At 47.5% G+C, this 22,196-nt stretch overlaps 2 protein-coding genes across 6 annotated transcripts in view; both read right to left on the bottom strand.

Annotated features, from left to right (window-relative positions):
• LOC111148495 (TNF receptor associated factor 3) overlaps window positions 1-22,196 on the bottom strand; it is a 116,234-nt gene that overhangs the window by 55,627 nt on the left and 38,411 nt on the right. The window lies entirely within an intron of this gene.
• Window positions 17,895-22,196, bottom strand: part of LOC111148752 (translation initiation factor IF-2-like) — a 63,841-nt gene continuing 59,539 nt past the window's right edge. The window contains exons 3-4 of the mRNA XM_022505541.1: window positions 18,408-18,559; window positions 17,895-18,161 (exon numbers count right to left, since the gene is read on the bottom strand). Of these exons, the coding sequence (XP_022361249.1) occupies window positions 17,895-18,161; window positions 18,408-18,559 (419 nt within the window). The remainder of the gene's footprint in view (window positions 18,162-18,407; window positions 18,560-22,196) is intronic.

Here is a 22,196-nt window from a genome sequence, read left to right as displayed (position 1 = left end):
AACCTTTACGGTTATCGCTTTCTTACTTTCCTTTAGATGCAGCATCTAGGCACGCCACACTGATACAGAATATTTTTGCCAAGATTTGTAATTTATATACACAGAATTATATTGTATGTACTCTTTCTTTTTTTTTTTTTTCCCCCACTCCACCTCTGGGGCTGTACCTGGTATTTATTTTCATTGCCGTGTAGCACGCCGTTGTGTAAAAATACACTAATTTACTTATCCATTCCCCTGTCCCCTGGGTAGTTTCTGCCTTGGAGCAAAGACACTACGAAGAGATCTTCATCGCGCAGCCATCTTAAGCACAGTGAGCATGTATTTCTCTGGTGTACAGACCTAGAAATGGGATACACCTTTGCTACACAAAGCCAAACTATTTCCCAAAGCAGTTGTAACAATTTATACCCCCACCAGAAGTGTATGAGAGTGTTTCTGGTGCTCAACTACTTCAACAAGACTTGTCCAGTTTTTTAATTCTTGCTAACTGAATGGCTGTATAAGGGTACCCTAAGAATTCTTCCCTACATCAAATTTTAAAATTATTTTGAATAGGGGCGCCTGGGTGGCTCAGTCCATTAAGTGTCTGATTCTTGATTTTGGTTCAAGTTATAATCATACAATTGAGCTCTGCTTTGGGCTGTGTGCAGGGTGTGTGGCCTGCTCAAGATTCTCGCTCTCCCTCCCCCTGCCCTTCCCCTTCTCTTTCTTTCTTTAGCTCTTAAAAAAAAATTTTTTTTAACATTTACATTTCTTACATTTGTAAAAATTTTACATCTGACAATTGCTGCAATGCAAATTTTTTTTTTTTTTTTTTTAAAGTAGGCTCCAAGGCCAGCGTGGAGCCCAACATAGGGCTGGGACTCAGGGCCCTGAATCAACAACAGAGCTGAGGTCAAGAGTCAGACACCCCTGCCACAATGCACATTTAATTTTGCAACAAGCTCCTTCCTGTTCATTTCTCCAGCAGTTACTGGGCTACCACTTCTCATCAGGCTTACTGAATTCCCTCATCTCAGTCCACCAGCTTCCAGAGACACTGACTCCGACCCCCAGGCACAGGCAGACGTGTGCCGGTCAGGCCTGGCCAGTGCGAGCCTCCTTCCTTACACCCTGGCCAGAGCTGGTTTCTGTGAACACACAGAGTCAAATTAATGAAGTCTTTCCTTCCTCCTCTGGGACTACAAGATTCTCTTTCCCAAAGAACTCAATCATGTGGAAAGCCATATGCCAACTAGGACTACCTATCCTGGACTTTGTGTGAGCAAGAAAAGAATCTGTTATGATAAGCTATTTATTTTGTCACAGGACCTAGAGTGGCCCACTGTGAAACGATACTCTGGTCCTGCTTTTTGCCTTAAAATATATTTTGTCTAATACTATACATTCTTGTTCTCGGTGTTTGCATAGTTTATTTTTGTCATCATTTGACTTTCAACATTTCTGAATTCCTTTAGATGAATCTCTTGTAAACAGTATATAGTTGGATTTTTTAAAACTACTAAAAAAAAAATCTTGGTATCTTTGCCTTTAAATGGAAATTTAATCTATTTACCCTGGAAGCCATCCCGCATATGTAGATTTCGTTCTACTATTGTACCAGGGGCTATCTGCCTTCTTTAGGAATGTTATCCTAACCCTCCCTTCTCTGTAATCTAGAAGCTACGGGTTCTGTTTTTACTCTTTTAATGATTACTTTAGAAATTACAATGTGCGGCGGCTTCTCACAGGTCTATCTTTACCCTTCTCCCAGACAGCAAGGACTTTAAAGTGTTAACTCCATTCATTGTATTTCCAGCCTATGTCCCGCCACTGTATGTTTACACATGCACACGTAGTTTTGTCACCATTAACATTTTACGTAACATTCAATCATTTAGGTTAGAGAGAGAATCCCTTCCTTTCTCCTACTGACGTATCACTCCAAGTGCCGTGTGGCTCTCAGGGCCGGTGTCAGGAAACCGGCTGCTGTTCCTCTGTGTAACCATGTGCTTCACGGCCCTGTGTTTGCGTGTGGATTTCTTTTTACTTAGGATATCTCGTCAGTCATTTGTTGAATGCCTTACCATTGTGGTTTGCCGCCTCTCAACTTTCTGGAGAGATTTCAGCCATTATCTTTTCAAGCACTGCTTCTGCCCTGGCCCTCACCTCTCCTTCTAGAGCCAATTATATGAGCTTCAGTCCCTACTTCCTGTGTCTCCTGCCTTCCCTTTGTGCTTCCCGCATTTCCATCTCTGTGCTTCTCATTTTTCTGGGTTTGATCTATTACGCTGGTGGATTACAAGGATTGATTTACCAGTGTTAAACCAATTTTTCACTCCTGAGATAAACCTCACTTGATCATTATGTAATATCCTTTTTATATGTTTCTATATGGATTCTATCTGCTACCATGTATGGAAGATGTGTGTAGGACAAATGCACTTGGTGGTTTTGCTTTATTGTTACATTGTTGTCTTGTCTTCCTTTGAGTCCAGTGCTGGCTCACAGAATAAGATAGGAAACATTCCCTCCTCTTCCATTTTCAGAACCCTGAGATCATGAATGGAGCCAAAGGCAGACATTTAACTAAGTGAGCCACTCAGGCGCCCCAAAGGATTTTCATTACCAATTCAATTTCTTTAGTAAATATAGAATAATGAAAGTTACATATTTCTTCTTGAGTTAGCTTTGATGGTTTGTGTTTTTCAAGGAATGTTTTCGTTTTATTTAAGTTGTCAAATTTAGGGGCGCCTGGGTGACTCAGTCCTCTAAGTGTCTGCTTTCAGCTCAGGTCATGATCCCAGGGTGTTGGGATCAAGCCCCACATTGGGCTCCTTGCTTGGTGGGGAGCCTGCTTTTCCCTTTCCCGCTCTCCCTGCTTGTGTTCCCTCTCTTACTGTGTCTCTGTCCAAAAAAAAAAAAAAAAAAAAAAGTCAAATTTATTGGTATAAAATTATTCACAATTTTACTCTTACTACCCTTTCAATGTCTTTAGGGTCTGCAGTGGTACCCTTTTTTACATCCCTGATTTTGGCATTAATGTTTCCTTCTTCTCCCAACCATGACAGATTTTTGTGGATATGACAGTGATCTTCAACTTATCATAGTTTACCTGCAAATACTATTATGCTATTTTAAGTACAGGGATAACATATTTCCATTTCTCTCCTACCATCCTTTGTGCTACTGTTTTCATTTATTTACCTCTACAAGTATTACAGGCCCATCATATATTGTTATTTTTGCCTTTTTTTTTTTTAAGATTTTATTTTATTATTTATTTGACAGAGATCACAAGTAGGCAGAGAGGCAGGCAGAGAGAGGGGGAAGCAGGCTCCCCACTGAGCAGAGAGCCCGATGTGGGGCTTGATCCCAGGACCCTGAGATCATGACCTGAGCTGAAGGCAGAGGCTTAACCCACAGAGCCACCCAGGCGCCCCAACAGCCTTTAAGAAAAAAAAAAAAAAAAAAGATATTTATTTGTTCGTTTGACAGAGAGACACTGAGAGAGGGAACACAAGCAGGGGGAGTGGGAGAGGGAGAAGCAGGCTTCCTGCTGAGCAGGGAGCCTGATGCAGGGCTCTATCCAAGGACACTGGGATCATTCCCTGAGCGGAAGGCGGACACTTAACAGCTGAGCCACCCAGGCGCCCCTAAATAGCCAATTAAAAAAAAAAAAAAGGGCAATTAAAAGTGAGAATATTTATCCATCTATTGACCATTTCAGGTTATTATTTTTACTCCTCTGTGTAAAAATTTCCATCTGGTGGGCGCCTAGGTGGCTCAGTGGGTTAAAGCCTCCGGCTGAGGTCATGATCTCAGGGTCCTGGGATAGAGCCCTGCATCGGGCTCTCTGCTCAGCATGGAGCCTGCTTCCTCCTCTCTCTCTCTGCCTGCCTCTCTGCCTACTTGTGATCTCTGTCAAATAAATAAAATCTTAAAAAAAAAAAAATTCCCATCTGATATAATTTCCTTCTAACTAAACTTCCTTTAAAAATTTCATGTAGTGCAGGCCTGCTGGCAATAAATTCTGTCAGCTTTTCTTGGCCTAGAAATTGTGATTTCACTTTTATTTCTGAAAGATATTTTCTCTGGGTACAAAATTCTAAACTAACAGATTTTTCTTTCGGTGCTTTACACATGTCACTGTGTTGTCTTCTGGCTAGCACAAGCTCAGACCAGATGTCAGCTGTCATTTCTGTTTTTGTTCCTCTGTAATGTCTTTTCTTCTTACTTTTTTCCCCCCCTCTTTAGCACTGGTTTTTCAGCAATATCATTATGCGGTACACATTGGTATGCTTTTCTTTGTTCATTCTGTTTGGGGTTTTTGAGCTCTGTGGTTTGTAATTTTCATCAAATTTGGATTTTTTTTTTCAGCCATTATTTCTCCAAATGCTATTTGCATTCCCTCCTCTTTTGGAACTCTAGTTACATGTATCTGAAAACAGCTGATTTTGTTTCACAGGTTCCTAAATGCTCTGTTAGTCTCTTCGGTCTTCTCTATTCTTTTTGCTGAGTTCTGGATCATTTCTTTGCCATGTCTTGAAGTTCACTGACATATTCTTCTGTAGTACCAACCTGTTATTAATCTGTTACATTTTTCATTTCAGAAATTTTCTTTTTCTTTTTTTTTTTAATTTTAAAGATTTTATTTCTTTCTTTTTTTTTTTTTTTAAAGATTTTATTTATTTATTTGACAGAGAGATCACAAGCAGGCAGAGAGGCAGGCAGAGAGAGAGAGAGAGGAGGAAGCAGGCTCCCCTAGAGAGCAGAGAGCCCGATGCGGGGCTCGATCCCAGGACTCTGAGATCATGACCTGAGCCGAAGGCAGCGGCTTAACCCACTGAGCCACCCAGGCGCCCCTAAAGATTTTATTTCTTTATTTGTCAGAGAGAGAGAGGGAGAGAGAGCGAGCACAGGCAGACAGAATGGCAGACAGAGGCAGAGGGAGAAGCAGGCTCCCTGATGAGCAAGGAGCTGGATGTAGGACTCGATCCCAGGACGCTGGGATCATGACCTGAGCCGAAGGCAGCTGCTTAACCAACTGAGCCACCCAGGCGTCCCAGAAATTTTATTTTTCATCTAGAAGTTTTACTTCAGTTTTCTGTATTTTTCATTTTGCTAATTATGTTCATTTTTCTCTATATTCTTGAACATGTGCAACTTATTTTATAGCAGTTATTTTAATGTCCTTGTCTATTATTTTGCATTTGTTTCTATTGGTTAATTTTTCTCCTGGTTAATATCATATTTTCTTGCTTCTTTGTATGTCTGGTAATTTTTATAAGATGCTGGACACTTTTTTTATGTTGTTGGGAACTGGATGTTATCATATCCTTTTAAATGTAATTAGGACTTGGGGTACCTGGGTGGCTCAGTCAGTTAAGTGGCTGACTTTTGATTTTGAACCAGGTGATGATCTCAGGGTCGCACTTGGTAAGAAGTCTGCTTAAGCTTCCCTCTCTCCTGCGGCACCTGGGTGGCTCAGTCCTTAAGCGCTGCCTTCAGCTCAGGTCCTGATCTCCGGGTCCTGGGATCGAGCCCCACACTGGGCTCCCTGCTTGGAGGGAAGCCTGCTCCTATCCTCTCCCACTCCCCCTGCTGTGTTCCCTCTCTCGCTGTGTGTCTCTGTCAAATAAACAATAAAATCTTAAAAAAAAAAAAAAAAAAGATTCTCTCTCTCCTTCATCCTCTGCCCCTCCTCCCATGCAAATACACTCTCTCTCTCTTACTTTGTCAAATAAATAAATAAATATAGGTGGGACTTAGTTCTGAGAACTATTACGTGGAACTGGCTGGGCAGGTCCGCAGCAGCCCTTCTAGTCTAAAGCTAATCCAGCCCCACTGCTGAGGTGAGGGAGTTTACCTGATGCCCTAACTGGAAAAGTTGCTCTGAACCCACCCTAACAAAGACTTAAAAACAGCCTTGAAAGGACCTATCTCAACCCTGTGTGATATCCAGAAATTGTCCAGTCTGCTCCTTTCTGGTGGTTCTTTTCCTGGCTTTGAGATGTTTCTCCTCATGTATTTGCAGATCAGTACTCAGTCAAAATCTCCAGGGGGTCCTCTGACAGATCTCTGGAGTTGTAAGGAGCCCCCTTCCTCTCCTGTGCTTTACCCCACCTAAAGTCTAGCTGCTTTGTCCTCCCAAACACTGAGGGTTTGTCACTTCAGTAAGGCCAGTGGGCTCTGGTTTCTCTCTCCCTGCCCTGCAGTGTGGAAACTGTCTCTACGCCAGAATTTGCAAACTATGACCTGGGGCCAAATCTAACCTACTACCAGTTTTTTTAAATAAAGTTTTATGGGAATACATCCACACCCATTCATTCACACACTGAGTATGAAAGCAGACACAGAGCTGAGTATGGAGCTGTGACTGAGATCATATGGTCCGGAAAGTCCGAGATATTTACTGTCTGTTCATTTACAGAAAAATTTCATTGATCCTGCTCTAGAGAAAAAGCTGGAATAACCGTAGAGTTCATTTCTTTTATTTCCAGGAACACAGTCCTCATCTGTCTGCTGACCAATATCTAGAGCTGCTGCTTCATCTATCTTGTCTGGTTTCCAAGTTGTCTAAGATGGCAGTCGGTTTGGGACTGGGGTCAGGTGAGTGAGGCCCTTCCTTGCCTCAGGTACAAATTTTAGGGAGGAACAAAAAACTCAGTAACAGAGATAAAAGCCAAAACTAATGAAAAAAATCCATGAGAAACAAAAACATTAAAATTTTAAACTAAGATAGTACTGGTAACACTGCTGAACTGAGCCATGTCGGAGGTGAGGCAAAAGGAAAAATCATTAATTCATTAATTCATTCAGAATTCTGATTAATTCTGTCTATATCTAAATTTTTATTTTTTTCTCATTATGGATCTGTTTGCATCACATTTGACTTTCTCAAAGCACTGTATTAAAATGTTTATTTTAGGGGCACCTGGTGGCTCAGTTGGGCTTCTGACTCTTGATTTTGGCTCAGGTCGTGATCTCAGGGTCATGAGATGGAGCCCCATTTTAGGCTTGCAGTCAGCAGGGAGTCTGCTTGAGGATTCTCTCTACCTCTGCCTCTCCCCCCAGCAAAACACCAAATTAAGTTAAAAAAATTTTTTTTTAATTTTATTTTTAAGTAATCTCTATACCCAACATGGTGCTCAGACTTAAAATTCCCAAGATCAAGAGCTCTATGCTCTACTGACTGTGCCAGTGAGGTGCCCCTAAAATGTTAATCTCAGTTATCGAGCTTTCTGATGCCCCCTTCAGTTCTACACCCGAGGCAAGTGCCTCACTTGCCTCACCTGGTCCCGGCGGAGAGTAAGTCTGGTCCATGTTATTCAGTCATGGCAGAAATGCAAGACTCAGGACTAAATTTCTTACTAAGCACACTACACTAATATAACTACAGACTTTATCAGAACTGGAAAATTGAATGTTTTCTTCCTCGGAGATACCTTAAAACAGAAAATGCTTCAGTATGAAATGTTATGCTCAAATTCCTTCTATTTGCAACTAAAGTCTTTATTATTTATTTATTTTGAGATTTTATTTATTTATTTGACAGAGAGAGACACAGCGAGAGAGGGAACACAAGCAGGGGGAGGGGAGAGAGGGGGAAGCAGACTCCCCACTGAGCAGAGAGCCCCATGTGGGGCTCCATCCCAGGACCCTGGGTTCACGACCTGAGCCCAAGGTAGATGCTTAACAACTGAGCCACACAGACGCCCCAATTTGCAACTAAAGTCTTATATGTACATACTCCCACACATATCCACTTTGTAGGCAGAGAAATACTACAAGAATATAAAAGTTTTCCTATAGTTGGGGCGCCTGGCTGGCTCAGCTGGTAGGGCATGAGGCTCTTAATCTCAGGGCTGTGAGTTCAAGCCACATGTTGGGTGTGGAGCCTACTTCCAAGAAATTGAAAAAATAAATTTTTTTAAAGGATTTTATTTATTTATTTGACAGAGAGAGACAACAAGGAACGGAACATAAGCAGAGGGAGTGGGAGAGAAAGAAGCAGACTCCCCGCTGAGCAGGAAGCCTGATGAAGGGGCCCAATCCAGGAGCCCGGGAACCATCACCTGAACTGAAGGCAGATGCTTAATGACTAAGCCACCCAGGCGCCCCCAAAATAAATTCATTCAAAAAATAAAACCTTTCCTATAATTACTAAATAAACACATGCACACAAAGACCTTGTAACTGGAAAACCATACAATAATTATACAATGTCGGGATGATACATTTATACTATGGCGTATACCAAAAACAGCCAATGGCACCTGCTACCAAGTCAGTTTACTGACTGGTGGTGAAAGTAGGAGCCAAGGTTCTCACTACATCAGTTCAATTAAAAGAAATCAAGCCACAGATGACCACTGAGATTCTGCAGGATTGCCACCCGCTGGTGCTCCTCTCTAGTACGCGCAGCAGGAAAGCCCTAGGCCGGGGCAGGCAGAAGGCCTCTCGTGGCTGCGAGAATAAAAGTTCCACCATGAGCCAACTTCTACGTATTCTATGTTTACTTCATTTTCTAAAAGCACAAGCGCAAGAAAATGTTTTCAAATATAATGACCAAAGAAAGCTTTTCCCTTAATTAAAAATTTTATGGTATTAAGTTTAGTGAAGGAACAAAGACTATGAAATTAAAAATCATAATTTTTATGGATAGTCAAAACTCATGAAACTAATTAATTTAACAATCAGACACTGTTCGAGTTCACGAAGCATCACCCCACCCTCAATTCCCTCTCGCATCTGCTCCTTCTGACTTGGCTTTGGGTGTGAGTCTGCCCCACGCAGCCCGGACCGAACGCCTGCCCTCCACAGCCAAGGACCCTGCCTCTGCGTCACGGGGTAGACTTACACACGTGCTCTCCTGTCCCATTTCTCCTGTGCCTTGGCTGCTTCCTTCTCACTCTCTTCATGTCCTGCCAGACACTTCATCCTCAAGACTCCATTCAAGTGTCTTGACACCTACCCTACACACTCAACTCACAGTTGGTCATGAAACTTTAGGGCAGAGGGATGCTGACTTTGTATCTGCTGCCTCCCTCCAGCCCCAGCACCTAGCAAGATGCCAGGCACACTCGGCAGGCACCTGCTTTCTATGGGGTTAAACGATTCTAAGCATCTTTCCAAGAACCTTCCCTTCCTGGCGGAAGTGACCTTCCTCAAGCCCTGATCTATACTGTCAAAACTCATCATAACACAAGTCTACACTGGCTCTGCTTCCTTCTCTCTCTCCCGCCTGACGGGGAGCTTTCCGAAGACGGAAAAGTGCTCTTCTTAGGTTGGTGGCCTCAGCACTCAGAAATTATCCACCGCACAGCACACACTCAATATATATTAGTAGTTACTACATTGTTCCTGTAATTACTCATTTATTCTTCACAACTCTGTAAATACTCTCCTTTACCACCCCCCCCGCCACATGACAGAGATGAGGAAACGGAACAGAAAGATTCAGCAGTTTCCCAACATGACACATTAGCAAGCAACAGAGTGGTCTGCCTCTTGAGTCACATCTGTAACATCTGTTAACAGACAGTGACTATATCAACAAAGGCACGCTCACCGACTAATGATGTCATAAGAATCAATAAAGATTTATGCTGTAACACTGCACTTGCCATTTGCACCTCTCAATTTGTCTTTAAAAGGTTATCCAATGCTCCAAATCTCTCCTTGGACTACTGAGGAACTAAGATAATGACCCTTGGCAACTCGCCCAAAGTCAGAGTCAGCAGGACTAACCCTGGTCTCAAGGACCAGTGCTCCCTCCATGCTGACTTCCCCAGCGTTCTCAATGGCTCAGACACCCGTACATTCAAATTCTGGGTAAAGCAGCAAAAGACAGGCCTCAAAATTCCCAAAACATCAATAATGCCTAACTAATGCATTTGTCACATTTGAAAACGAAGCACCTTTTTTCATTGTTTCGAATTTCAGCATGGACATCCCTGAAGTTTATTTATTCCCTTGGGACTAACATAGGACATTCACAACCAGATGCACCGAAGACAGGGCCTCTGGCTGAACCAAGGCCGTTTCTGACTTCAAGGAGGATACTGAGATCTTGGCAAGGCTAAAATAAATTTCTTGTATCACTTAACTAATTATTTGCTTGGTTTCTAGATACTTTACATATAAGAACTGACTAGAACTATTTAGCTTACTTTTGAAAAGCGTTTTCCAAATGGGTTTGAACAGGGAGGGAAAAAGCTAGTTAAGAATGAAATGACTATCCCATGCTACTGGGTGACAGTTAAAATTACACTTGTATGAAGGGGCGCCTGGGTGGCTCAGTGGGTTAAAGCCTCTGCCTTCGGCTCAGGTCATGATCCCAGGGTCCTGGGATCGAGCCCCGCATCGGGCTCTCTGCTCAGCGGGGAGCCTGCTTCCTCCTCTCTCTCTCTCTGCCTGCCTCGCTGCCTACCTGTGATCTCTATCTGTCAAATAAATAAATAAAATCTTTAAAAAAAAAAAATTACACTTGTGTGAAAAAAAACACATTTTGGAGCTATAATGCAGTGGTGAGTTTGCTTTTGTTTTTGCCAATATGATAGGTTTCTCTGAAGTCTTGTCCACCTGAAATCGTGGTCGAATATTCATTACCACTTGCATACTTACTTCAGTGCTAAAATACGAAACGTCACATATATTTTTACAGATAGAGTCATGTTGAAAACTTGCGATGTCGGGCACCTGGGTGGCTCAGTTGTTGAGCGTCTGCCTTTGGCTCAGGTCATGTCCCAGTGCCCTGGGATCAAGCCCCATATCCAGCCCCATATTGGGCTTCCTGCTCAGTGGGAAGCCTGCTTCTCCAGCTCCCCCATGCTTGTGTTCTCTCTCTCTCTTGCTATCTCTACCATAAATAAATAAAATCTTTAAAAAAAAAAAAAGAAAATTTGAGATGTCTAGTATAATATTTCTAGGATCTTTTTGAATCTAATATTCTCATGCTACATAAACCCTCTAAAATAAATTGACTTCCTAATCAAAGGTGATCCCATTTGCTAAAATTACTGGACCCACCAGTACAAAGTTTCCTACATGACATCCAACTGATCGCGCTGTTTAACATAAGGTTGTATGAAAGTGGGACATCTTTCAAGTCCTGATCAGTCTTTCAAATAAACCCTATTCTGCAATGTTCATTTTTGCTTAATTAATATGGTTATGATTCACTGCACTTTATTTGATGAATTTAACAGATTTGTTATGCAACATCAAATCTCTTAGGTTTCCCCCAAAATTAATCAATATCTTGAAAATAAAATATTCTGTCAACAATTTTTATGCAAAAAAGAAAAAGCCACATTAATAAAATTTTCTACTGGAATAATAAGAAAATAAATCTAAATTTGTAGGTTAGATCAGTGCTGCTGAAAAACTCCAAGACTGACTCAGTAGCCAAAAGTCCCGGAGGGCAGGGAGCTCCTGGCCCACTGGGGGCCCACAGCACCACACCTCACACAAGCCCCTGGGGCCGTCCCAAATGGTCCAGTGGTTGGAACCAAAGCTTGTCTTGCCAGGTCCCCATCTGCACTCTCACAAGTGCCCATAAATAATTCTTAATAACAGCACCCTTCCCCAGTCTGGCACTGCCATGAGGAAAATGAAAGAGCTCTTCCTATAAATTAAAACATCAAAAGCACTGGGGCTGGCTTTACTAGTTTCTCAAAACTACCTCATTTTCCTCAAAAATCTCTACACTTAATTCAAAGGATGCGTTAAAGTCTGCTAGCCTCCCAGTGTACTGCTCACTTACAAGAGAGAACATGGAGAGCGAAAGAGGAAAGGGCCATTCGGGACAGAAAGAGTCCTCTACTCTTGGCTGTCTCCGGCTCCGTGGTGGAGGGGAAAACACAAGTATTCAAGAATTTGGAAAGATACTAAATTAGTCATGGAAAAAAGATTCCTTGGTTGAATCAAGACAATAGTTGAAAACTTCCAAGACAGGCCTGGAAAGGACACAGAGCACCACAGCCACCTCAGAGGGGCCTCCAGCGTCCTGTGCTCCTTCGATACGCACTCCCGTGCCCATGTCAGCACAGTCCGCGCAAGAGGGGACACGAAAGATGGGGCCCTGAAGACCGTCTACAAGGAAGGGGACCCGGTACACGTAACTGTGTGTGCATGCGTGTGACAGGAAAACGACCCAGGTAGCACATGGTGAGCACACCAGCAACACTCATTTAAGTGGGTAAAGGGAAGCCCTCCCTGGGGAGGGGACATCTAAGCCATAATCTGAAGGATCCGTAGAAATTAACTATCTCCATAACTCTCCGATTTTAAAAATATAAACATAGATAAACACAGTAGGAAAAACCAAGTGTGTAAGAAGCGGCTCAGTACTGAGTATCAATTCAATACCTCATTCTATAGATTACACAGGAAAAAAAATCACCTTATAATTCGAGGGTACCAACCTTTTAGCTGTACTTCTGCTTGATAATTAGTATTAACTAGTACATATAAATGCATATGTACACACACACACACTAATATAGATCAAACACAAGGATATAAGTATATATAACATAAATATAATCACATAGCATATTGATAAATATTAGTGACTGATAAGTATGAACTGAATGAATGGGTTTCTGGCCAGAGCTCAGAAAACGGGTTAAAATAATACTTTTCTTGGGGCGCCTGGGTGGCTCGGTGGGTTAAGCCTCTGCCTTCGGCTCAGGTCATGATCTCAGGGTCCTGGGATCGAGCCCCACGTCGGGCTCTCTGCTCAGCACTGAGCCTGCTTCCTCCTCTCTCTGCCTGCCTCTCTGCCTACTTGTGATCTCTCTCTCTGTCAAATGAATAAAATCTTTAAAAAAAAAAATACTTTTCTTGTCACACTTCTTTGCAAGCAAGGAGCTAAACCTCCAAGCAATTTACTTGCAGGCATTAAATTACATTTCAAAAATAGCTTTATTAAAAGGGGTACAGAGCTGTTTCTCAACAACTCATAACTGAAGCTTCTTCTGAATTAATGTTATAAACACAATTTTTAGATGAGCACAACCTGAACGTAGGAAATGAATTTACCAGATTTGTAGCTGCAGGTTGTAATAAACAAAACCACTCTTAATGGTGAATGATAAAACCATATGGCACTACTAGACATTGTCAAAATCCCAGGCCGAATGAAAAGGGAAGCGACGTGCTAAGAGCCACAGGCTGGGCGGTAAGGCTGTAGGCCGAGAAGTCTGGGCAACCAGACCGCAGGCTGGGGCTGGAGGAAGAAGGTGGAGCGGGGCAGGCGTGCGTCCACCTGGGCTCTGACCCTGTCCTCTGAGCCCTGGGGCTGCGTTTCCAAGAACGGCTGGGGCGGTGAGGAGGGACTGAACGAGATTCCGACTGGAGGCGGGAACACTTCGCAGTCTGGACTTCGACAGTCTCAGACACGGTCAGACGGCAGGCCTGAGCCCCCTCCGGACCCTCCCTCGCAGCCCCACCAGCTACTGCAGAGACCATTTCAGTGCAACAGGGAGGGACTCAGAGGACACGGACGTCTTTTGGCTGAGCACAACCTCCAACCTGAGGGTCTGAAGACCCCTGCGAAACAAGCCTCATTCATGAACGTGCCTGAGAGATGCCAATTTTTAAAAAAGATTTTATTTATTTATTTGAGAGAAAGACAAAGAACACAGCAAGGGGAGGGGCAGAGGCAGAGGGGGAAGCAGGCTTCCCGCTGAGCAGGGAGCCCGATGCGGGGCTCGATCCCAGGACCCTGGGATCATGACCTGAGCCGAAGGCAGAAGCTTCACCGACTGGGCCACCCAGGTGCCCTAGAAATGCCACTTTGTAACATATGCATAGCTTCTCTAAGTGTGAAAATCTGTCATTTTTAATTGAATGTCCTTTTTTGACAAGTCAAGATACGGTTCTCCTTCAATTAAAATAAATTTCTTTTCTTCTAAGCTGAGGAACGATTTTAATTTTACCGCTGGCCTCATTTCTGGAGCACCTCAGGCTTCCAGCAGCGGCGCCGGCTCCCTGGCGCTCCGCCTCGGGCCGCTCACAGGGTTTGGTGGAGGAGCGCGCCCGCCTCCCCGGGCCCTACCGCATCGCCACTGCCCGGGCCGCAGCCAGGCTGTCTGGGGGGGCACCTTCCCTAGAGACCTGAGGAAGGCACACTCGTGGGCAGGGGGTGTGGTTGCGGGATTCCTCACAGCAAGGAAAATCGGTGTCCCGCCAACTGAGAGCGGAAATCTGTCTCCCCCTGAAAGGTTACATCTAGGGCTCTCGGTGCAGCTCTCTCATGAGCGAGGTCACCGAATTCTCCTCACCCGGGGGCAACAACACACGTGTCCTGGGCTTCTCATGCTTCACCACAGGGAAGCCTCTGCAGACGGCACATTCGGCTGTGTCCGCGGGCGGTCCCCTGCTTGACCGTGTGCCTCCTGAGCAACAGGCCCCGGATGCTGCCGAACCCGCCACGGGCCTTTTGCCTTCTCTGCCCCCTTTGCCCGCCGCCCCCTAATCTGCAGCTGCTCTGCCAGTTTTCAGGGGCTCCCAAGCCATCCAGACAGCTGACGCGCTTCTGTTGCGAACCGAGCCTGGGAGCCTCCGACCCGCAGAGCTCAGTGTCGCACGTGGCGTGGGGGCGGGGGCGGACTTACAGGAACCGAGTCCTGGGACGCCCTAGCTGCTTGGAACCCGAGTACAAGCAGCTTTAGAAGCCAAACCTCTTATTATTCGTAGTAAGTCAGGTGTAATGCGTAAGCCGCACCTAATACCACAACTTTGTTTGCTGCAGCGGGCCCAGCACTGTGCCCTTGATTTCAGAGCTAGTGTCTCAGTTCCCCGCCTGCCCCGAGACCGCCGGGCACCAAGCTCCCCGAGGAACAGCACAGACGGCAGGACCCATCCCCAAGCGCAGGCGGAGCGCTCCGGCGGGTGCGCGGCGAGTGACCTCTCCTCACAGCGCCAGGCCTGGGGGGCAGAGGACGCGCCCCTCAAGTCTCCTGCACACTGAGTAGAAGCTCCAGAAGGACAGAGTAAAGAAGAAAGGGAAAGGAGGAACTTCTATAAATTAGAGTTCTAGTCCTGTTATTACGTAGCCCCCCCCCCCTTTTTTTTTGATAAAAAGAAAAGCAAAAAACAGTTACTGGGAGCAAAACTCCTGTGTCAGGAAAGCGATCCTTAGGAAAACAGAGAGCCGGGAGCCAGGTCTCTAACCCTAGGTCTGGTTCTGACCTGCTGTGGGACCTTAACCAAGCGAAAACAGCTTCTTTGGGCCTCAGTTTCCTCACCTGGAAAACACAGGGACTGAATGAACTGAAGATCCTTACGGAAGGCCCGAAGGTGAGCACCACACATGCCCAAAGATGGGAGTCTGCAAAGCCGACTTTAACTTCAGGTTTGAAATCTGAGCCATGGCGCACCTGGGTGGCTCAGTGGGTTAAGCCGCTGCCTTCGGCTCAGGTCATGATCCCGGGGTCCTGGGATCGAGCTCCGGGTCGGGCTCTCTGCTCAGCAGGAAGCCTGCTTCCCCCTCTCTCTGCCTGCCTCTCTGCCTACTTGTGATCTCTGTCAAATAAATAAAATCTTTATAAAAAAAAAAAATCTGAGCCATATGATCGCAATCATCCTTAATCCAGAGCCTGGGCCCCACAGGAGCGTGAGCGTCCTCCCCAGGCCTCAGCTGCTGCCACTGTCCCCAGGGCTGCCCTGGACGTCCCAGGGAAGCTGTGCAGTGCGCTCTGCAGACAGATGCTCTAGTGCCAGCCATCAAGGCATCAGTGTGGTTTACACGCACCAGAGGAACTCATCTTCAAAGAAACTATGCTACAGACATTTCTGAGCAACAGCAAACAGTCCTCTGGTAGCGAAGAGAACAGGCCTTCGTGTATCAGCTTCACAAGTCTGGCATTTTGAGCGCAGGCCTCTCCAACCTGGGCCTCCCTCTCCAAAACCAACCTTCAAGGTATCCTGGAAATATAAATCAGGCGAGGCTGCCTCCCTAGAAGTCAGGCTCGCTCAGAGCCGTGGGCTGTGTTACTGGAAAGACGCTCTCCAGACCGAAGGAGAGCTCTGCCAGAACCACACCGGCACACGGGCTTGCCGCTCCGCTCCAGAGCTCTCGAGGATTTGCAGCCTCCAGAGGCGCGGGTGTGCCGGCCCATTCTACAGCCCGCACAGACTGAGGTGTCGGGACACGCACACCCCGCCTGAAGTTGAGAACCACGTCTTAACTGTAGTCTGTTGCCAGGAGCCAAGAGACCATGGCAGATGCTAGCAGAGGAAGAACCGAGCTGAACAGACAAGTGGTAAACGAAGGAAAAGGATGTGATACACACAGAAAGCTCAATTTATTTACACTAATCAAGAATGCAGGCTCTCAGCTGGAACATCTCACTTAAAACGCCAGAAGGTTCAGTACCCATTCACAAGCTTTCCAGAATGCACGCAGTTGCCATGGTAACCCTGACAGCCTATTTCTTGGCACTGAATGTATAAATTACCACCCATAATGCATTTAATACAGTTTGGGGGTGACCAATTCATGGACAAACAAATAAACCTGAGTTCTGACTCTCAGCCTCCCTCTTAGATAAACAAAGAGGAGCAGCAGGGGGTAGCGTCCGACTCACCCCGGGATAAGCACAGGGCTCTGCACATCTGAAAGCGCTCCTCTGAAGGCAAATAAGAACGAAGGAAACCACATTTCCTCCTCCACGGCCATATGGTTGATTTTGTGAAACAAAATGTTCCGTGCCAGATTAATGACACCGTCATTGCTCAAGTTAAAGAAACAAGTACATGCTATGCACGTCTACGCCTCTGGAACTCAAGTCCATTCAGTGAGTCAAAGAACAAGCGGATCTCTTTAAAGAACATCTTCGATAATTTATGTAGATGGCAGTCGTCAGCTCTAAACAAGAAGACTGGTCAAACGTTCAGACTGCCCTTTAATAAGGAATCCGAGTTTTGTTTCTTTGGTTCGGAAGACAGCGACTCAATCGTAAGTCTTCGCCCTCACCAGGGATGCTCACCAACAATCAGAATACATGTAATGCGTGATTTCTGGAGTCTTACCTTCTCATCATCCACCATCTGAACACGGAGAAGAACAGAGAGCTACGGCGCCCAGACGGCCCGGGCATGTCGGCTCTCACGGCCGGGCAAGCCCACTGCGCCAGCAACTCCCCGGAGCTGCGGCAGGACATGCCTGCGCGAGCCTCGGCGCCTGCAGAAATCACTCCCGCTCTTGCCCCGAATCAGCTAAGCCCCGGGGAGTGGAGCCTGCGCCACGTCCGCCTCCAGACTGCAGGCCACAGCGAGCGCCTGTGAAAGGGAGCGAAAGACCTCCCCGCCAGCGGTTTCCAAGTTAACGCGACTCCGTGACCGCTGCATTGCAGTCTTTCCCAAGCGACAAGCCTCCGAAGCAGGAGGCTGGAGAGAGACGCCCCTGGCACAGGAAGCTGCCTTTTGAATCAGAGACTTTATAAGGATCTTTTAAAAACTGTGGCAAATGCCTCGGTGGGGGGCGGCATTTCTAGATTTCCAGCCTGTGTCCTAAAGGCTGACTGGCCTGCGGTTCTGACCGTCCGCGGCGCCGGGTGGGCCCGCGAAAGCAGGAACGTGGAGGACGACGCCCGCCCTCAGCGCGAGCGCGGCCGGCGACAAGCCCGCACATCGGACGCCTCACACCAGCTTCAGAGCCCTGCGGAGAAGCCGCGGGGAATGAACCCGGACTTCTATTCTGGAAAACGCGGGCGCGGGAAGAACTCCGAGTTCCTCTGTGGGCAGCGATCACCTCGAACGCCTCGTACCACCTTCGCTGCACAGTAGAACCATTACGTGATCCGAGCCCTTGAAATACTGAACCATTGACGAAACAACCAAATTCAGAAAAAGACTTAAAATAGCAGCATGATTACTAAGTGACCTTTCCTTCTCATTCATCCAGCCCGCGGGCTCAGCGCGCACCGCCACCACACGCCGGCAGCAGGCGCCACGGGCAAGGCGAGCTCCCGGCCCCGGGGCTTACACGCGCTCCAGCCGCTCCAGCCCGCACGGCCACCGGCGAGCCAGTCACTCCGAGCACGAGGACTGGCGTGACGGAGGGGCCCAGCGTGCAAGGGGGCAGACATGGAGCCGTTCTGGGGATCGGGGACAAGCTCCACGCGGAAGGAGTATTTCCCAGGAGCCGGCGGACGGGCACTTTGCTGGAAAAAGGGAGAGAAGAGGGGAGAGCACCCTCCAAGGGCGCACACGGCATCACCACGCGCTAGCGCGTCCGCAGCGAGGCCGGGCTCTGGAGCCCGTCCGACTCCCCAGCAGCCCCGGGCAGGCACGGCCACCGGCACGACTGACAGACACCTGAGTGTCTCGAACCTGAGGCGAAAGCATGTCCCAGGCGCGTGGTGGCCGAGTGGAGGTCCCGGTCTGCAGCCTGCAGGCGAGCGCGGCACCGCGCCCTCCACACAGCGCCCGGCAGCGGAGGGCCGCCCGCGGAGGTGCGGGGCTGCCTCCTGCGGGGAGCCACGAGGAACCTCGCGGGCTGTGTTCCGCTCCGCCCAGAGTGGAGGGCCCAGCCGGACACCGCGCAGCGCTCGCTGAAGGACTGCGTAGGCGCGGAGGAACACACGGAGTAAGGGACCTGCTGGTCACCTCTCGCCCTAGTAACAGACATGAGCTGCCGTACTCCGGCCAACACACGGCCTCCTCTGGTGGTGACAGTCCTCCGCTTCGCCTTCCCCCCTTTACCTGACCTCGGCTTCACACCTCTTCTCCCCCAGGTAGTCTTCCCGAACCCCTTCCCGCCCCGGGCAGCAAGGACCCTAGCCTGGGCTCCCGTCCTCCCTTGCGGTCAGCACACCGCACGGAGGGGTGCCCCGAAGGCGTCACTCTTGTGGCTGCCGCAGTCTCAGGCCCCGCCAGAGTCCGACGTCACCACCCCATGGGCAGGACTCAGTCCCTCTGTGAGGCCACCACCAGCGCCGTGTCCATCCGGCCGCTGCGGAGCCTGGGGCACGGGGGAGAGGCAGGATCCAAACCCAGGACCCCGGCTCCCAGCCCACGCCTACCTGCCCGGGAGGCCACTTTTCCGGGCACCCAGCCAAAGCTCACTAACACGGCCTTTACTCGCGGGAGTGGGAGATCAGATTTATGGAAATGCTGCCCCCTTCCTTTCCTGATCTCTCCCCAAAAAAGGTGTGATGTGAATCAATGACTATTTCCAGCCAAAGCAGGCGCGCCTCCTATGTCAGCTCCTGCCTGGCGGGGTAATGTCACAGCATGAGGGAGAGCATCAGAGGGGAAGGCAGGAGGCCGTGTGTGAGGAAGTTTCTTTTCGCCATCACTGTGCTTTGTAGAGACTGACTAGTGATTTAACAGCCCTCGGGAACTTCTACCACATGCCTCTGGGGATATTCAGGAGCCAGTCTGGGCACGCCCCGACAGAAGACGGTCTGGAGAACCGTGCCTTTCAAATCAGGAGTCGAGGCTGGTCCTCAGTGGCGGGCGCACCCCCACCAGCCCGACAGCTGCTGTGCTGTGACAGGGCTGGTCCCCTACCGACCTGTCAGTCCAGGGACCCCGTGCCTGGCAAGCAGGCATCGTGGGTTCTGGCCTGAGTGGGCTGTCCCAGGAAGGCGTGGAGGAACCAGCAGGGTTCTTACACCAGGACTCTGGAGTCTCCTGGAACAGACAATGCCTGGGGGCAGGGGGGAGGGAGCCAACGCTGGCCCAGGGCTGAGACCTTGCCCACCCCCCAGCAATGAGAACTACTTTTGGGGCAGTGCGCGCTGGGCAGCAAGGCCCACTCTAGGGCCAGCACTTGCGGTCAGAGGAAGGAGGTGATGAAAGGAGCATGGACAGGACCATTCAAACCGCCGTCCAGGCCAGTCGTCTGAAAGCTCAGGGCAGCAAGCTGGTCAGGGCGTGGAAAGCAGGTGCAGGGACTACAAGACCACAGACCCCACCTGCCTGTAGCGTGGCCTCCTCTTATCTCCACTTGATGGAAGAGGAGGTGGTGAGGCACAGACGGGAGAAATCTTTGTAAGTGCACCACTACGTGTTAAAATAGTGCTGCTTGGCTGTTAGCTGTTTGGTTGCTTCGGACTTGGCACAACCCTCCCGGCCCAGGCATGACCCGGTCTCCCCACATCCTGCCTCCTCTCGGCTCATGGCATGGGGCCGAGTGAAAAGGGCACTCTGTCTCCCACGCCAACTGCTCCCAGCAACTGCTGACTCCTGCTGGATCTAGGAGTCCTGGTCCACAGGACTTTGTGGGGTGGATTTACTTTCAAATTGATATGATACATGTGAAGGTTTCCTAAAGTACAAGCTTCTCAAAATGTAAGGCACAACTGTTACAAAATATAGCCAGTATCTTCAATGCACTCAATAATTTTCCAAGCTTAACTCAGTTTAAATACATGACAAGATGCCAAAAGGGTTGTCACCACTAACGGAATGACCATGGCAGAACCTGCTCCTGTTTTAAAGAGCAGTAATGAAATTCATAATCTAACCCAGGCCATCAACTATTATCGGTCATGTACATTTACCTGAATTTGATACAAATTATGGAAACATTCCTACAGGTCTCGCTTGCACACCAAACAACAGGCTCTAGAGTATGGCTACTACCTTAAGTTGTCTATTACTTCAAAAGCAGGCAACCCACTAACCAGAATTACCATGGAAAAAAAGAAGAAAAGAAAAAGAAAGGGATGAGTGGCATACAGCCTGAAGGGAAAACACACAAATCATTCATTGTCCCTCCCTGTGTTGGTGGGGGTCAAAGAACAAAGGGTGTCCCCGAGCAGAAGCAGAGAGAACACAAGGAAAATATAAAATGCAGACAGATTTCGTTGGCTTGGATAAAGAACAGACTAACCTATCTGCTCAGATCTAAAAGGACGGTCATCTGCTAAGACCCTGTGGTGACCATCAGCTATGATCTCGTCTCAGGAAAGAAGGGTACTGTAATTCTGGCTGTTTCTCCCGGCAACATGGGGCCCAGGGGCACCACGCCTGAAACAGGAGTCACCAGGTCACCAACAAAGGTCTTAAGAAGCCCAGCCCCTAGTAGCCAAGTCTCTTTACAAACACAAATGAGAACCCGAACAGCAGATCAAAGAAGCAAAGCTGATGTAAACTCCGAGGTCTACACCCAAGAGAAACGGAAACGCAGGCGCTCACAAGAACCAGCACTCCAAGCTCCAAGCAGCATTATTCCTAAGAGCCCAAAAGAGGAGGTTGGTGGGTAGACAGGAAGTGGCACATCCAGGGGCGCCTGGGTGGCTCGGTCAGTCGGGTCAGCATCTGCCTTCGGCTCAGCCGCGGGGGTGGAGCCCCTCGGCAGGCCCCCTGCTCCCCAGGGGAGTCTGCTCCTCCCTCTCCCTCTGCCTGCCTCTCTCTTGTTATTTCTGTCACATAAATAAATAAAAATAAATTGTTTTTAAAAAGTACATGCATACGATGAACTTATTCAGCAACAAAAGGGAAGGCGTTAGTGATCCGTGCTCACACATGGACAAATCTTAAGAACACGGTGCTCAGTGAAAGAACCCGACCCAAACACCACATACTATATGACTCCATTTACAGGAAATGTCCAAAACAGGCAGTGACTGCACAAAACTGTGACTATACTAAAAACCACTGAATTAGATGCTCACAATAGGTGAATCATATATTATACGACAACTCATACACCTACTTTTTTTAAAAGCTGATATAACCGTACCAAAGGCCAGACATCAGATAGTTAACATCCCTTAATGAGACATAGCTCACCATCTCAATTAAAGAAATAAACAAAAGGAAAATGTTGCTACAAGTCTTCATTATGCTCCTAAAAACACATTGTTTTGGGGATGGCCCTTCCAAATAATTTCAAATAAGCTTCTTGCTGTTCAAAACAACTATTTTTTTTTTAAGATTTTATTTATTTATCAGACAGAGATCACAAGTAGGCAGAGAGGAAGGCAGAGAGAGCAAGAGGAGGAAGCAGGCTCCCCGTGGAGCAGAGAGCCCGACATGGGGCTCAATCCCAGGACCCTGGGATCATGACCCGAGCTGAAGGCAGAGGCTTTAACCCACTGAGCCACCCAGGCACCCCCAAAACAACTATTTTGAGTAACTTTTCTCCCCCAAATCTCAGCGTTCAACAATTATTCAAGAAAAAAATTCGATTTTAACTTTAATGCAAAATATAAATTACACATATATAAATACATGGCACTTTTAAA

This window comes from Enhydra lutris, unplaced genomic scaffold, assembly GCF_002288905.1.
Source record: "Enhydra lutris kenyoni isolate GAN:26980312 unplaced genomic scaffold, ASM228890v2 scaffoldscaffold20, whole genome shotgun sequence".
In the NCBI taxonomy this organism is placed as follows: Eukaryota; Metazoa; Chordata; class Mammalia; order Carnivora; family Mustelidae; genus Enhydra; species Enhydra lutris.
The sequence above is the reverse complement of the archived record's forward strand: the minus strand, read 5'-3'. Positions and strand labels throughout refer to the sequence as shown.